At 33.9% G+C, this 14,057-nt stretch overlaps 2 protein-coding genes across 5 annotated transcripts; both read right to left on the bottom strand.

The window, feature by feature from the left end:
* Nucleotides 1-5,824: 5,824 nt before the first annotated feature.
* On the bottom strand, nt 5,825-6,742 carry LOC127086670 (NDR1/HIN1-like protein 1). The gene has a single exon (XM_051027462.1). It carries the CDS (start codon nt 6,601-6,603, stop codon nt 5,953-5,955), a length of 651 nt encoding a protein of 216 aa, XP_050883419.1. The 5' UTR covers nt 6,604-6,742; the 3' UTR covers nt 5,825-5,952.
* A 453-nt stretch (nt 6,743-7,195) lies between these two features.
* LOC127086671 (serine/threonine-protein kinase Nek5) lies at nt 7,196-13,783 on the bottom strand. Of its 4 annotated transcripts, none has more exons than XM_051027464.1 (14): nt 13,353-13,783; nt 13,174-13,240; nt 13,032-13,097; nt 12,195-12,241; nt 12,060-12,105; nt 11,888-11,968; nt 11,752-11,794; nt 11,614-11,663; nt 11,064-11,145; nt 10,948-10,997; nt 10,132-10,205; nt 9,781-9,832; nt 9,093-9,686; nt 7,196-9,000 (listed from the first exon to the last, which is right to left on the bottom strand). In XM_051027464.1, exons 1-14 carry the CDS (start codon nt 13,448-13,450, stop codon nt 7,435-7,437), a joined length of 2,916 nt encoding a protein of 971 aa, XP_050883421.1. In that variant the 5' UTR covers nt 13,451-13,783; the 3' UTR covers nt 7,196-7,434. The 4 variants fall into 4 exon arrangements, with proteins under 4 accessions (XP_050883421.1, XP_050883420.1, XP_050883422.1 ...); XM_051027463.1 differs by having other exon boundaries at nt 7,196-9,003; XM_051027465.1 differs by lacking the exon at nt 13,353-13,783 and having other exon boundaries at nt 7,196-9,003; nt 12,180-12,241; nt 13,174-13,210.
* Between the last annotated feature and the right edge of the window lie 274 nt (nt 13,784-14,057).

A 14,057-nucleotide genomic window follows, 5' to 3' on the forward strand; every position in this document is an offset into this window, starting at 1 on the left:
ATAAGCTTTCATCTATTGTTTTATTTTCCTCAAGTGACTCTGTGTAGTCTGTAGACTTGAGAGGACTAAGAGATCTTTCTCTTAGACGTTATTTGTAAACAATCTTTCAAGATTAGTGGATTAAGTCCTTGTTGAAGGCGAAATCACCTTGGCCGGGTGGACTGGAGTAGCTTTGTGTTATAAGCGAATCAGTATAAAATCCTTGTGTGATTTTCATTTTAAAAAAGCGCTTATTTTTCCAAAACAATTCAAACCCCCCCTTTCTTGTTTTTCTCACCTTCACTATCAACCATTTCATGATTAATTATAATTTTATGTTCTTAGTTACTGTCCTGTTTTTTCGTGCCATAACCCATTAGGCTAACTGTGAGGACACTATTCTTGCTTTAAGTATGGGGATGTGACACCTTTTTGCGACTGCTTTATGTTAATTTCGTTTGAATTAATGAATTTTGTGTGTGTTAATGTATGTTAAATAAAAGAGAGAAATAATGATTATCCAAGTCTTGAATCGGTAGAATTTCAAAAATATCTTAGAAGATTTTTCATTGGATTATTGAAAATATTGGAAACAAAGTCTTAATAAGAAATCAATAAACAAATTATGATTTAGTGAGGGGCCCCTATCACGCCAAAAGAAGTCAGAAAAATAGTTAGCTTCTTAAGAAGTTTGAATTACTCTAAAGTATGGAATAACACTCATTGTAGGATTTAGTTTAGGGGAGGAAAATACTAGTAAAAAAGGATATCTATTGGATCTATTGCATTTACTAATGCATATAAAAACACACACAAAAATGTGCAAAAAGAATGAAAATGCCAAATAGCATGATGAATAAAGTTCTTGTGCCCAAAATTGGAGGGAAATGGATGTCTTCACCATTAGTAACAGGTTGGACTCATTACAAGTGAGATCCCGTCAGGTGAAAAGGTGGAGCATCTAGCAAAAGTTACTATGAAAAATGATGCAAGTAGATTCTTCAAGTTCAAAATGAATCAAAAATCCAATACATACAGTAAGCTAGTTAATTCCCCCGTTGAAACTAAAAAATGAAACCTTGGACCATAGTATAGAGTAACCAAACTAAGATTTTTGCTAATTATCTTGAATGAAGGCTTTTGGCATGACAGGAAACATCATGGGTTACACACACAGACATCAAATGAGCTAATATATGATAAAGATTGAGTTGTTCAAATTTTTAGATACAGTCCTTTGAGAAAGATTCTGGTTGTAAGAAATGCGTTGTTGGTTTAAAGATTTTGGATAATAATTATTTATTTCTAATATTATTAGTTGCATCACCTGAGGACAGGTAATTATTCAAGTTTGGAGGTGTGATAATTCACTTTATCTGACATATTTAATCATTTTATACTTGAATTTTAGGGTAATTGATATCTTGAGTAATATCATTTATTTATGTTTTATGTTACTTTAGTTAATTTGTGATAGATTACACTAGGTGCTCTCTTTTGTCAATTTTATCTGTTTTGTGCTCATGCATAATCAACTTTTGTGACGAGTTCTATCATACCAGGAAGTGTCAAGCCAGAAAGTTATGACCTATACTCAGCAGGCCTTGAGCCAGAAGATGCTGATATGAGTTCTCAAATTCAATATTAATGCTGACGTGGCAGAGATTAGAGAAGAGAATAGGGTTGAGTTGGAGAAAATGAATGGATAAGGATGAAACACTACAAGAAAAGGGATAAAATGAATGGATGAGAATGAAAAGATACAATATAAAATTTTGAAAAGTTATTGCAATACAACCACAGTGTCATGTTGTCTCCCATGAGTAGTGTGCTATCATAGTGCAAAATAAATGAATATGCTTTATTCTTTAGGCTTAAGTTAATGGATCATTGTAAAGGCTCAAGAACCAAAGATAAACAATATGCAATTGAGAAACCTCTATAATTACAACTGCAGTGTAATGAAGAAAAAAGTTCTAAAACTTGGAAAATTCTGCATAAGTGAAATAAAGGAAGATGAAGAGTCGCTGAGAGGCGTGATGGAAGATGTCACTTACTGATTAACAAATTGCAAGTGATTAAAGTGTCACCCTTAGGTTTATAATTTCTATCTTCTTTAATAGTAATGTCTAGCTTAAGATCTTTTTGTGTTGTGCTTGTTTTGCTCATTTTGCTCATTATGAGCAAAACTTGCTTTGTTAGATAATATAAGTTTAATGAATTAGTAATCTTTTGAATCTTATGAATGAATTGTCTTGATATATTTTACTCATCTGAATTTATGCCATATATTTATTCCTTTATTTGACTACCTTGGAAGTAGATAATAGCTTGTTAACATTGATAGATCCTTTGACATGTGGAACTCATAAGTAAATATGATTGAAAATAGTAGGATATAGACATTCACTAGATTAGCTACTTTAGACATAAAGAGATACAATCATAGATGATATTTGGAATGAAACTAAACATGAATTAAAATTACAAGTGAGGCTTATAGATTTGTCCCCTTACTTTACTGTATATGTTACTGATGTTGTAGAGATACACCATAAGATCACGTTCCGACCTCATCTGTCATGACATAACATACCAGAATCATAAATTAGATGAATTTATTAAATGGAACATTGTCCAACATAATATTTCTCTCAGTGTTAACCTTTAATTATCTTCTATGCTTTTCCATTTTCTTAACCACATGACACATACCATTATTTTATCATTGTTGCTCATGTTTACTTTACAACTTCTTGTATAAAATCATTATGCTTAATACAATCTTTGTGAGATCGATACTTTTTCTTATCATTTGCTACTAATTTGACTGTGTATACTTGCACGTACAAAAATTAGGCATCAGAGGCCTGCAAGGAATCCTACTCACTCATGTGCAAAGTATATCCTATCCATAGTTGATGATTATTCCAGAAAGTTATGGGTATTCATCTAGAAGACTAAGGATAAAACCTTTGAAAATCTTAAAAGTTGGAAGAGTCTGGTCGAAAACCAAATTGGCAGGAAGGTCAGGAGGTTGAAGAGCAACAATGGTCTTGAGTTTTGCAATGAGGCTTTCGACAGGTATTATGTTGCACCTGGTATTACAAGGCACAAAACTACTGCAGGTATTCCCTAACAAAATGGTTTGGCTGAAAGGTTTAATCAAACCATTCTAGAAAGAGTGAGGTGCGTGTTGGTTAGTGCAGAATTAAATAAGGTATATTAGGTTGAGGAAGTCATGACTACAATATACCTGATAAATAGGTATCCCTTCACTACTTTTGGGATGAAGACACCTGAAAAAGTTTGGTCAGGTCATCCATCAGACCTAGACAAATTTAGGGTATTTGGTTGTGTAGCATATGCTTATATTGGGCAAGACAATGTCGAACCTAGAGCTCTAAGATGTATGTTCCTTGGATACCCTGAAGGATTCAAAGCTTATAGGTTGTGGTTCCTAGAGCCGGGTCACGAGAGGTGTATCACAAGTTGAGATGTAGTTTTTAATGAAGCTGAGATGAATTTCAGGAAATTCACTTATTATTTTATTGCTTTATGTGGATGACATCCTCATAGCAAACAACAGTGTCGAAGATGTTATGAAGGTGAATGTTGAATTCGATAATGAGTTCGACATGAAAGATCTGAGAGTTGCCTCAAAATTCTTGGGATTGACATCTAGAAAGATTGAAATCAGTCGAGATTATGCTTATCTCAAGAGACATGCCCTAAGAAGATTCTCGACAAGTTTGGTGTGTCGAATTCAAAACCTGTTTTAACACTGATTAATCCTCAATTCAAGTTGAGTACGACTCAAAGTCCTAGTACTGAAGTCGAAAGCGCCTATATGAATAGCATTCCATATGCTAGTATAATAGGTTCTTTGATGTATGTTATGGTTTGTACGAGGCCAAACATAGCGTATGGAGTGAGCCTTGTAACCAGATATATGGCCAATCCTAGGAAGACACACTGGAAAACATTAAAGTGGATTCTAAGGTAAATAAATGAGTCTCTAAGTAGAGTCCCGATTTATGGTGGAGCTTGTGGTGATGATAGCAAAGTCAAAATTGAAGGATTTGTTGACTCTGATTATGCAGGTTGTATGTGTTCACTATGTTTGGCACAACAATCAGTTGGAAAACAACACTTTAGAATGTTGTTGCCTTATTAACCACTGAAGTGGAGTATATTTCCCTCATTAAAGTTGTGAAAGAAGCATTGTGGCTTGAAGGTTTTGCTAAAGAGATGAAACTTCAAGGTTGAGTTATCACTGTTAAATGTGATAGTCAAAGTGGAATACACCTGTCGAAGAATTTAGCCTATCATGAGCGAACCAAGCACATCAATGTGAGGCTGCATTTTGTCAGAGAGATAATCGGGCATGGAGAAGTCCAGGTGCAGAAAGTTTCGACTGATGAGAATGTTGTTGATATGATGACCAAGACATTGCTAAGTAGCAAGTTCTTCCACTGTATGTAGTTGATAAAGTTGCATGATGAAAGCTAGTTTGTTCCATTGTTAGTGTAGAGTTTGTTCCAAGATGGAGATTTGTGATATTTGGATCGAACTCTAGTCTCGACAAGGTTAGCTTCATGGTTCGACAATCGAAGATGTGCATGCGATAATAGAAGTTTGTTCTTGCATGTAGAAATATGTTAGCTTGTTGTTTAAGTTAACATGTTGAATTGGGTCAATCTGTTGGGACAATTATTTAGTATGTTAATTGAAAGTTAGGGTTTAATTTTCTTATAAATAACATATTAGTTCGCACTTCTCCCTAAATACCTGATAATCCTAATCAGAGAGAGAAATTGGCGTGGTTAAGATTCAATTTTAAACATTGTTTCATAATATGTAATTGAATCAAGAATCCAGTTTTTAATCACTTGCTTTGTTGCTTTATTGATAATCATAAAACCGATCCTACTTTGTTTTCTTAAGCATCATTTCACAATAATATAAATAAAAATAAGTATTAAAATATATGTATTTCGATTTGGTTTGAATCGGTTTTAAAAAGTTGGTTCAAAATTCATTTCAATATGAGTAATTTTCATAAAAAGGAATCCAAATACATAAATATTTTCCAATTTTCTTACAATTTTCAAATTTTTGTATTGATTTGTAACTTTTATTGGGTTAAATTTGGATTCGATTACCCCTCTTGGCATCCGCTAAAAACCATCTTTCTTTGGCCTTTTCTTTGCGCATCTAACAAAAAGAATCATAAATTTTTAAAAACTTTCCTTGCAGTGTCGTTCTACTTTCTTTTTAAACATTTTATCAAATTAACATAATAATTCATGTAGTTTTGTGATGTCATTCTTAAATTTAAAGATAAATTTTCTCCGATCTCTTTTTTTTCTTAAGTTTATTTTAAACTTAAATTTCAACTAAAATAAATTACTAAAGATTTTTTTTATATCTATATACTAAAATTTGAACTATCACAATCCAAGCTCTCTAGGAAATAGGAACCGATGGACCAAATCAGATTTCATGATTTTTCTCTTGGACCACCATGTTTTCTTACAATAGACTCATGTTCATTTCTCAGCACTTTCTCTTTAAAAGTGGAAAGAAACAAAAAAAGTGTATATGCCCCACAAAATTTCAGTGTATGATGTTCTAAGTAGAAGAAATAGCTTACTTTTGTTTTCGAGATTATTTGTATTCACTTATTTGAGTTTATATACTCTCGTACATTTTGTGACTAAAATATTTTTTTATAATTATTTTAATTTATTTTCATAAAGTTTTTAAAATATTATATATAAAGTCAATTAAATTTTGGACCATCATGTTCTCTTACAATATTAGATGTATGAACAAACAAACAAACATGCAAATCTAATAAAGTTTATATCTTATCAATACATCATCAACAAACAACAAAAGCACCAAAAAGAACAACAAAAGCACCATAATCATCATATGTTTCCATTTCTTCTTTTTGTCCTCCTCCACCTAAATTTCAGCGTGACAGTCCTTCCCAACACCTAGGAGCTTACCGGTGTTCTTTATAGGAATAAATCCAACATCAAGATTACCACAATATATGTCCAAGAATTTTTCCCTACTTGGCAATATTCCAGCTTCATAGACAACTCTAGCCATCATGTTCACGTCAAAGTTCACTACCCCTTTGTTCCAATCCTTAACCAGATCATTACACAACACTTTATTATGAGCTAATTTGGTGATGGAAGAGTTCTTTAAGCTAAACTTAATCTTTACACCCTTGTCACCGGTCTTCTTCAAGTAAATGGGTTGCAGCAAAATGGCCTCTGAGAGTCCCACGGTGCTATAAGACACCCAGACAGAGAATTGGTCAACCGTTATTTCTACCTTTTTGTTTGGATTTGTTATGTTTAATTCAACCTCAAACACACCTTTGAGCTCTGAATTAGAGACGCTGAAATTGGATACAGAGATTGTGCTGACTCGAAAACGAGGTTTATGAGGGTCCATGACATTCCAAGCTATTGAGATGATAACAGTTAAAAGAAGAAAAAGTAAAACGAATGTCCAGGTAAGTCTACGGATTATACCTAGAGCAGAGGAATTTGGGACCCTAGTAGTTGCATTAGTGTTGGTTTGAAGAGGCTGTGGCTCCATGTAGACTAAACCTGTAGGGAGGGCCAAAACAAATGTTGGTTCAAAGCTTTTAGTATTATCTATCTTTGGCAACAAACAATCTTGTAATAGAAAGTGAATGAGAATAATGTGTAGTGTTAAAATCAGAAAGGCACTGAATTTAGGTGATAATTGCGAAAGGCAAGGTGTGTATATATAGATATATTATTGTAAATAGTAATAAGCACGAGGAATTAGCAATTCCGAAGTGTAAACTGGTATATACTTCAAGGAAGCAGCTTCCACGAAGCATCCTCGAAATAAACATGAAAATGAGAATATAGCATTAAGGGAATTACACGTGGATGCATACATGAATAATGGTAACAGTGAATTTGTTATCAAATTATCTGCCAATAAGACAAGAGAATGCTGCTTTAATAAAGGTACATGTGCCATCATGTCTCTATCGTTAAAAGTAAAACCACATGTCTGTTTTGTTTAGTGTCGTACTTTTTTAAGTATGGTTTCTGACTTTCCGTGTCATTATGTATGTCTTGATTTTTTTCTTTCTAATTTTTGTCTTTCGTACATTAAATCATAAATGTCATTGATCATAACTAAGATCGGAGAATATTGAAGTGTATATCAATTCAAATTGTTAACTATTCTTGGCCATAGCGTATACAATTTACCCTTAGTTAATGCTAGAATATTGAATTGTTACTATTTGCAGCAGCATAAAGGCACTGAAAGAATGAAATTTTTTTTTATCTTAATTCAAGTGGCTTTTGTAAGGCTATGTACTAGTAAAGCAATAAAAAACATCAAAGACAAGTAAAATATACTAGTACCAAGAATAAAGAAACCTCATTAATCACGTCTCCCACTTTCCTCAAACATCAATCCTTTTAGACTTTTGGCCAACCAAATAGCTGTCTCCCTTGGGGACACCTTATCTTTTCCAAAGGGTTTCAGAACAACTGCAAGTTCCTCCAATCTATTTTGTTGCAGCAAATCTGAACACAATTCTAATAGGCCTTCAAGTGCTTCAGCTCTCTGCTTGGAAGATTTAACATCCACAGATTCTTTTTCTGGCATTTCCTCTTCGGCTGTTTGAGGGCTATATTTGGTATATTTAGCGGAATCTGGTTTTGAAACTAGAGACTCGGGGTTTTTTGCATCTTGCTTTTCAACACCAGGATGGTCGGAAATACTTGACTTCAAGCTCAAGTTTCTAATTCCCGAATTATAAGTGGTAGCTTCAGAGCAATTTGAAGATTTAAGGGACCATAGAGTTCCTGCGTTTCTTATTTCTAAATCATCCTTTATAATGTTGATAAGTTTACCAACATCTACATTTGTATCTCCCACCTCTACTGATTCCTTCACTGGAAGCTCACTTCCCATACGGTAACTGCTATGGCTTATAACATGGATGATATCACCAAAAGCTGGGGGTAGATGGCCAGAAGCTGGCCTTTCAGTTGCTAGATTCTGTAAAACCATTTCCTTCTCTTGTATAACTTTTTGGCTTGAAATTTTGCTAGATATAACCAGAGAAGTTTCAGCCACTGAAGACATTCCTTCCCTCACCATGAATTTATCATCGTGAGTCGATATGCCCCTAAGTTTCTGCTCGTGAACATTATGAGGCTTATTATTTGGCACACTTACTAGACTAACTTCACAAATAGACTGTTCTCCAGAAATATCTTGAAGGGCTTTGATTTCTTGTTTGACTTCGGCCGAGAGATCATCACACTCACAAGCAGCAGATATAGTTGTTTGATTTATGAGAAAACTGTCATCAGAAGCGTACATTATATCAAAATGTTGATTTGGGTGACCCAGAGTTAATTTGGGACTTGCTTTCTCATTACCAATAATGGAATTCTGAAAATTTGATGTAAAGGAAGAGGTTTCACGAGACAAATTTTCAGCAGGTCCATTGCTGTCTGGACGTGATTCCATTTTTTCAGTGAGATTTAAACTCTCATGTTCAGGAAGTGTTGGATCACTCATGTCAATAAAAGCGGTTGCAAAGTCAGAACGTTCAAATTCTTGAATAGAGACTGATGATGAGACAGAATTGTTGCTGTCTGTTTGCATTCCATTGGTGCTACATTCAAAAGCCTTCAAAGGCTCTCTTAAAACATGAGGTAGATGACTATTAGTCAGCTGAAGATGGCTCATCTGAGGCTCTTGAGCTATTTTATTTGGATATAACCTTCCTGTATCATTTGCTGCATTTGGGATATCATTTTCAGCCAGCCTTATACTTCCCAGACATGAGGGTGGTTTAAGAAGACTTGGAAGAGTTTTTCGTTTTAGCTTTGCAGGAACTCCACCTTCTGCTGCTACTTGTTTAATAGGACCAGATGGCAATGTTACCTTATGTTGAGGTTTTGTTTTGGGGGTAGATTCTACCATTGGTAACTGCTGTCATGGATTAATACGCAAGAAATAAGTATCAGGATCATAAAAATATCTTTATAGGTACCTAGTATATCATTCTAATGGTAATGTACCTGATGTTTAGAAGTATGTGACCTCTGGATTTGTTTGGCAGAATTAAGGGTTGCTTTTGAAGGTGCGGTAGTTGGCACATCTAAATGACGCTTCAAACCACTAACACTAAAATCAGGTTTGGGCAATTTAGACGATGTCTCGGTATTTATTTTGTGTACTGGTCCACCGGCCATCACCCCATTGCCTCTCATTGGATGGCTTGTCTCTCTAACTTTTTCATGTTTTGGTGCCATCATTACATTCTTCATAACCTCCTGTTTATATGTTTTGGCATTGAAATTGCTGGATCTATTTCGTTTTCCGACATGCATTAGAAGCTTAGACCCATCATCATCAGTCGATGAGATGTCTACCTCGGTGATTTTTTCATCACCCTTTAGTGAAGCTTTTGCAATGTCTTGCTCATTTAACATCAAATAACCTTTGTCACCTCTCAAACTATTTCTGTTTTTACTTTGTACCATATTTTTCCGAGGATCATGGACAGCAGAAATTGGCTTTTCAGGAGAAGAGGTTGCTGCTGGAGGACAGAGAGGCGAACAATATTGATGTGCATAAGGCTGCAAATAAGGGTGCTTTAAGATTTCGGATGCCTGTGAATTACATAAAATGGAAGCTTTCAGGATAACTAATGATGCAAAACCTTTTTCACAATGGAAATAATGTTACTCTTTAAGAGAGGCTTACTGTTGGACGATGCTCAGGGTTTTTCCTCAGCATCCCTTTTATCAGTATTTTCCTGTGCACGTGAATTTACAGTTTAACTTTCCCAGTACACAGACATGCACAGAGAAGAGTGTAAAAAATAAAACAAAATTCATTCTCCTATCTATATGAATGGCAGAAAAAATAAAGGATAAATAAGTTTGCATTCCTTTTTTTGTGTTAGTGATAGGTCTTAACTTCATGTTCACTGGCGATGCTTACTGTGAAAACCAATACCTATATGATTTCAGCAGATAACTGACCTCAATTGATCACTGACTTTCTATCAACAAATGATATTAGAGGCTAAGCTTAGCAAAAATAGAAACTTACAAGGATGGGGAATAACAGGGAGGCAAAGTAGCAATAGATGGACGGTTTATCTTGCTTATCAATCCGTCCATATCCTGAAACAGTACCATTCTTATCAAGAAAAAAGAACCATGATGATACCTCATCATACATAAATATCCATACAATAGTGAGAATCACATAAAAGATAACAAACTAAAAATCATCTAACATTTTGATTAAAAAGTTCTGAAAATGGAAGAAAACTGAATGTTAGGAAATTACCCCACCCTTAACAAATATCAATCAAGTCTACTTAGAATACCAGAATAAAGTTAGAACTCTATCACAGATATCATAATAGGGGCCAAAATATAGGTGAGAATAAGGATTCTGGAAAGTGGTAGCTTGCCAGGATTCTGAAAGGTTGTAGCTAAAAAAACGCTGCATTAATCTCGATAGCAGCTTACTCACTTAAGCTGATACCATATCTTTTTTACCACACAATCTTAAATTTGCTAACTTTGGGTCCTGAATGAGATATCATGTTCAAATTTAACTTGAGGATAATCCACTAAAGGAATATTCACTAAAGACTACATAATATCCATATTTATAGTTAAAATAGTTATAGGAATACTCAATAAAAGAAAGTTATATAATTTTATTCCTTCTAGACCATTTATGAAAATTGATACCTTGCATTTTCTGTTGCATAATAAAAATGCTACTTTGCTGACTTGAATGAAGAAATGAAATATATTCATATATGACTTGATAATTGTGCACTAAATGAATGACAAGGTTGTGGAATGTCTTTGTCTATAATGTACCAAGTGAAAATAGAAGAAATCTTACAAAAGCTTTGAAAGCAGGGCGGTGAGCAGCCATCTCATATATACAACACCCTGTACAAAAATGTAGTATTTAAACTGCAGCAAAACCGATATCAGATATTAAAAAAAAAACATTACCTAGTGACCAAATATCAGATTTGAATCCATAAGGAATATCGGCAAATAGTTCAGGGCACATGTAGTTGGGAGTTCCTACAACCTGCAAACAGATATTTACAACAATTAAATTCACATACACCTATCTTCAATATAGCAACAAATTGAAGCCTTCTAATATTATGAACATATTAAGTTTTGGGGAATAACATTTGGAAGGGAGATTTCCAATTTTACTGCATGATTTCTGAGTGCGACTATGTGTGTGTGGGTATGTGTGTGTGTGTGTGTGTGTGTGTGTTTGTGCGCACATGTGCATGGGCACGGGCATGTGCGTGTGTGTGTCGTATGATGGCATTACTATATGTCTCCATTATAAGAGAGAAAACACTGGAAAGTAGGAACAACATGAAATTGAAACCATAAACACATTGTTCAGCTTCATGGCTTTTCTGCATATGTGTTAGCATGTAGTATTCATCAATACTATGGAGACATGTCAGAGAAAAATTTGTAGACAAAAGCATAGAAGTCATAGAAGAAAGCAACAAGTTCCTAATTTGACACGTACCGAAGAAGTCAAATCATCAGCTTTTAGTGTCTTAGCAAGCCCAAAGTCCCCTATATAAATATCAGAAAACACAAATTAAGGAAGAAGAATTAATCAATCATCTATCCAATGTTGATAAAAGTTGGTATATGAACTAACCCAGGCGAACATCATGATCCTTGGTGAGAAAGATGTTAGAACACTGTCATCATAGGCAAGATTTAACATGGTATACTCTTAAGTGGAATTTAAAAAGAATAAAATGCCATGTAGTTTTTTTTCATCCATGTTATACCTTTAGGTCACGGTGTAAAACAAATTTTGAATGCAGGTATTCTACCGCCAACAGTATTTGAGTAATCCATTTGCAGAGTTTCTGAGCAATGCCAAACAATTCCAGTGTTAGCAACCAAAATATTTAAGCAAAAATCATAAATTGAGGAAAGTCAAATTATAAACAAGAATACCTCCTCAGGAAAGTAAACCCCTTTTGATTTTTTCATCAATGCCGCTCTGAAAAGTTTGAAAAAATTTAAGCAATTCATTTTTGGGCTCTTGAACATATAAATCAGATTGAGTACAGGTACCTTCCGCTGACTCACATGTCCCCACCTTCACAATATCCAGTAACAATGCAGACATAGCAACCCTATAATACAATACAAGTAAAACAATCACAAACTTAGATGAAAAGGAACCAAACAATCACCTACCATTCAACTATATGTTCTGCAGTATACAACAGATAGAGCACAGCATTGAAAACATAACAAATTGTTGAAGTGTGTTAGAAAAAGCTAATGGTGTACAATTGATTTTGGTTATTTTGAATCAATTTTATTTGAAAGGCTATTTTGAATTAAATTGAGTTTGAAGAGATGCAAATAATGTTTCAATATTTTAACCATGAAATCTAAAATTAGGACACATTTTTTAATCCAATGCTATAACTTCTTTGATCACTTTAAATATTTAAGTTTGGAGGCAAAATCAACTTACTATATGTAAAGTTTTATACTTTTTCTCATATAAAAACATTTTATGATAAAATAACTATTTATTATAACATTTTTATTTTAATACAATAGATAGTTTTCCCTCTATCTCTAATTTTAAACTTCCATTGCAAACTTACATAATATTAAGAAAAATATCGAGTGTGTTTATTTTTGTGTGAGAATGTTATTAAATTATCTTTTACTAAACATGTAGTCCATATTGATTTTTCAAATTTTAAGAGAATTTTTGAAAAGTAAAAATTAATAAATACATCTAGTAATTGAAAAGGAAATTTATGTTTAGGATTTTTTTTCTTCCTTAATAAAAACTTTTCTTCCATTTTTGGTGTGAAAACAAAAAGTCAAACACCTTTCACAATCCACTGTATAAACAAAGAAAAAACACGAAGTTAAGAAACTAGTGGTGTGGTGGTATCTGACCTTCTCAACCCAAGCCTCCTTGAATTCCACAATGTAAGGGTGCTTAATCCGAGCAATAAGATCCATCTACAATTCCCAAAATCAACTACAATTCTTCAAAACAACAAGCAAGAAAACGGAATCGCAAAACAAAAACCTATACCTCTTGATGAGCAGATCTTCTACACCGTTCAGTTTGCCGCGCAAGCCTAATTTTCTTCAACACGTATCTGCAACAACAAATAAACGAAAACGAAGAAGCTTCATTTCTCAAATTCTTCGAAATCGAAACCCTAACACAAAGTACAAATGGCGCGAACAGGTTAAACTCAGTATTAGTACCTTTTGTTCTCCGCCTTGTGATTAACGAGAATCGCAGCACCAAATGCACCGCGACCGATCTGTTCCATGATCTCGTACTGATCCATTCTAGAAACCATTGCCAATTTCACTTTCAAAGGAAGATCAATTTCACGAGATGTATAACGGTTTCGTTTTCTACTGCATTGCTTTTGTAGTGAATGAACGTGTTTTCTGGCTTTTTTTCATATTGCTCTTTTATCAATGCGGTTGTAACTGCATCATCGGCTACACTCATGACTCAACCGTCTCTCACAATCAAAAAACAATTAATTCATTAATTAATAATACTTAATAATTTTGTGTAGTAATTGCAACGATTACGTTTTTCTTATACTTGAACTTGAAGAACTGGTTTCTCTCTCTAGGATGAGCAGAGCATGAGAGAAAAACTTAGAGAGAGAAAGTAAGAGTCAGACGGTTAGCCTTAGGGGCATACACCTAAGCTGGTCCACCAACTACTTAGTACACTTCCCACCTTTCAATTTTCGGTCTTTATTGTTTCGTATTTGAGCAAAACATCTGTGCACACAATCACAATTATTTTATTTTATTTCTTTTAATAGTAGTTTAAATGTACCTTTTAAAGATGAATTAGTGAAATCTTACGACTTCAAGAACATAGGATATGATATCCTTACCTAACTACTAAATGAATTTGGTTTAACAAGACAAATATTTTAGATT

Source organism: Lathyrus oleraceus, chromosome 5, assembly GCF_024323335.1.
Source record: "Lathyrus oleraceus cultivar Zhongwan6 chromosome 5, CAAS_Psat_ZW6_1.0, whole genome shotgun sequence".
Taxonomy (NCBI): domain Eukaryota; kingdom Viridiplantae; phylum Streptophyta; class Magnoliopsida; order Fabales; family Fabaceae; genus Lathyrus; species Lathyrus oleraceus.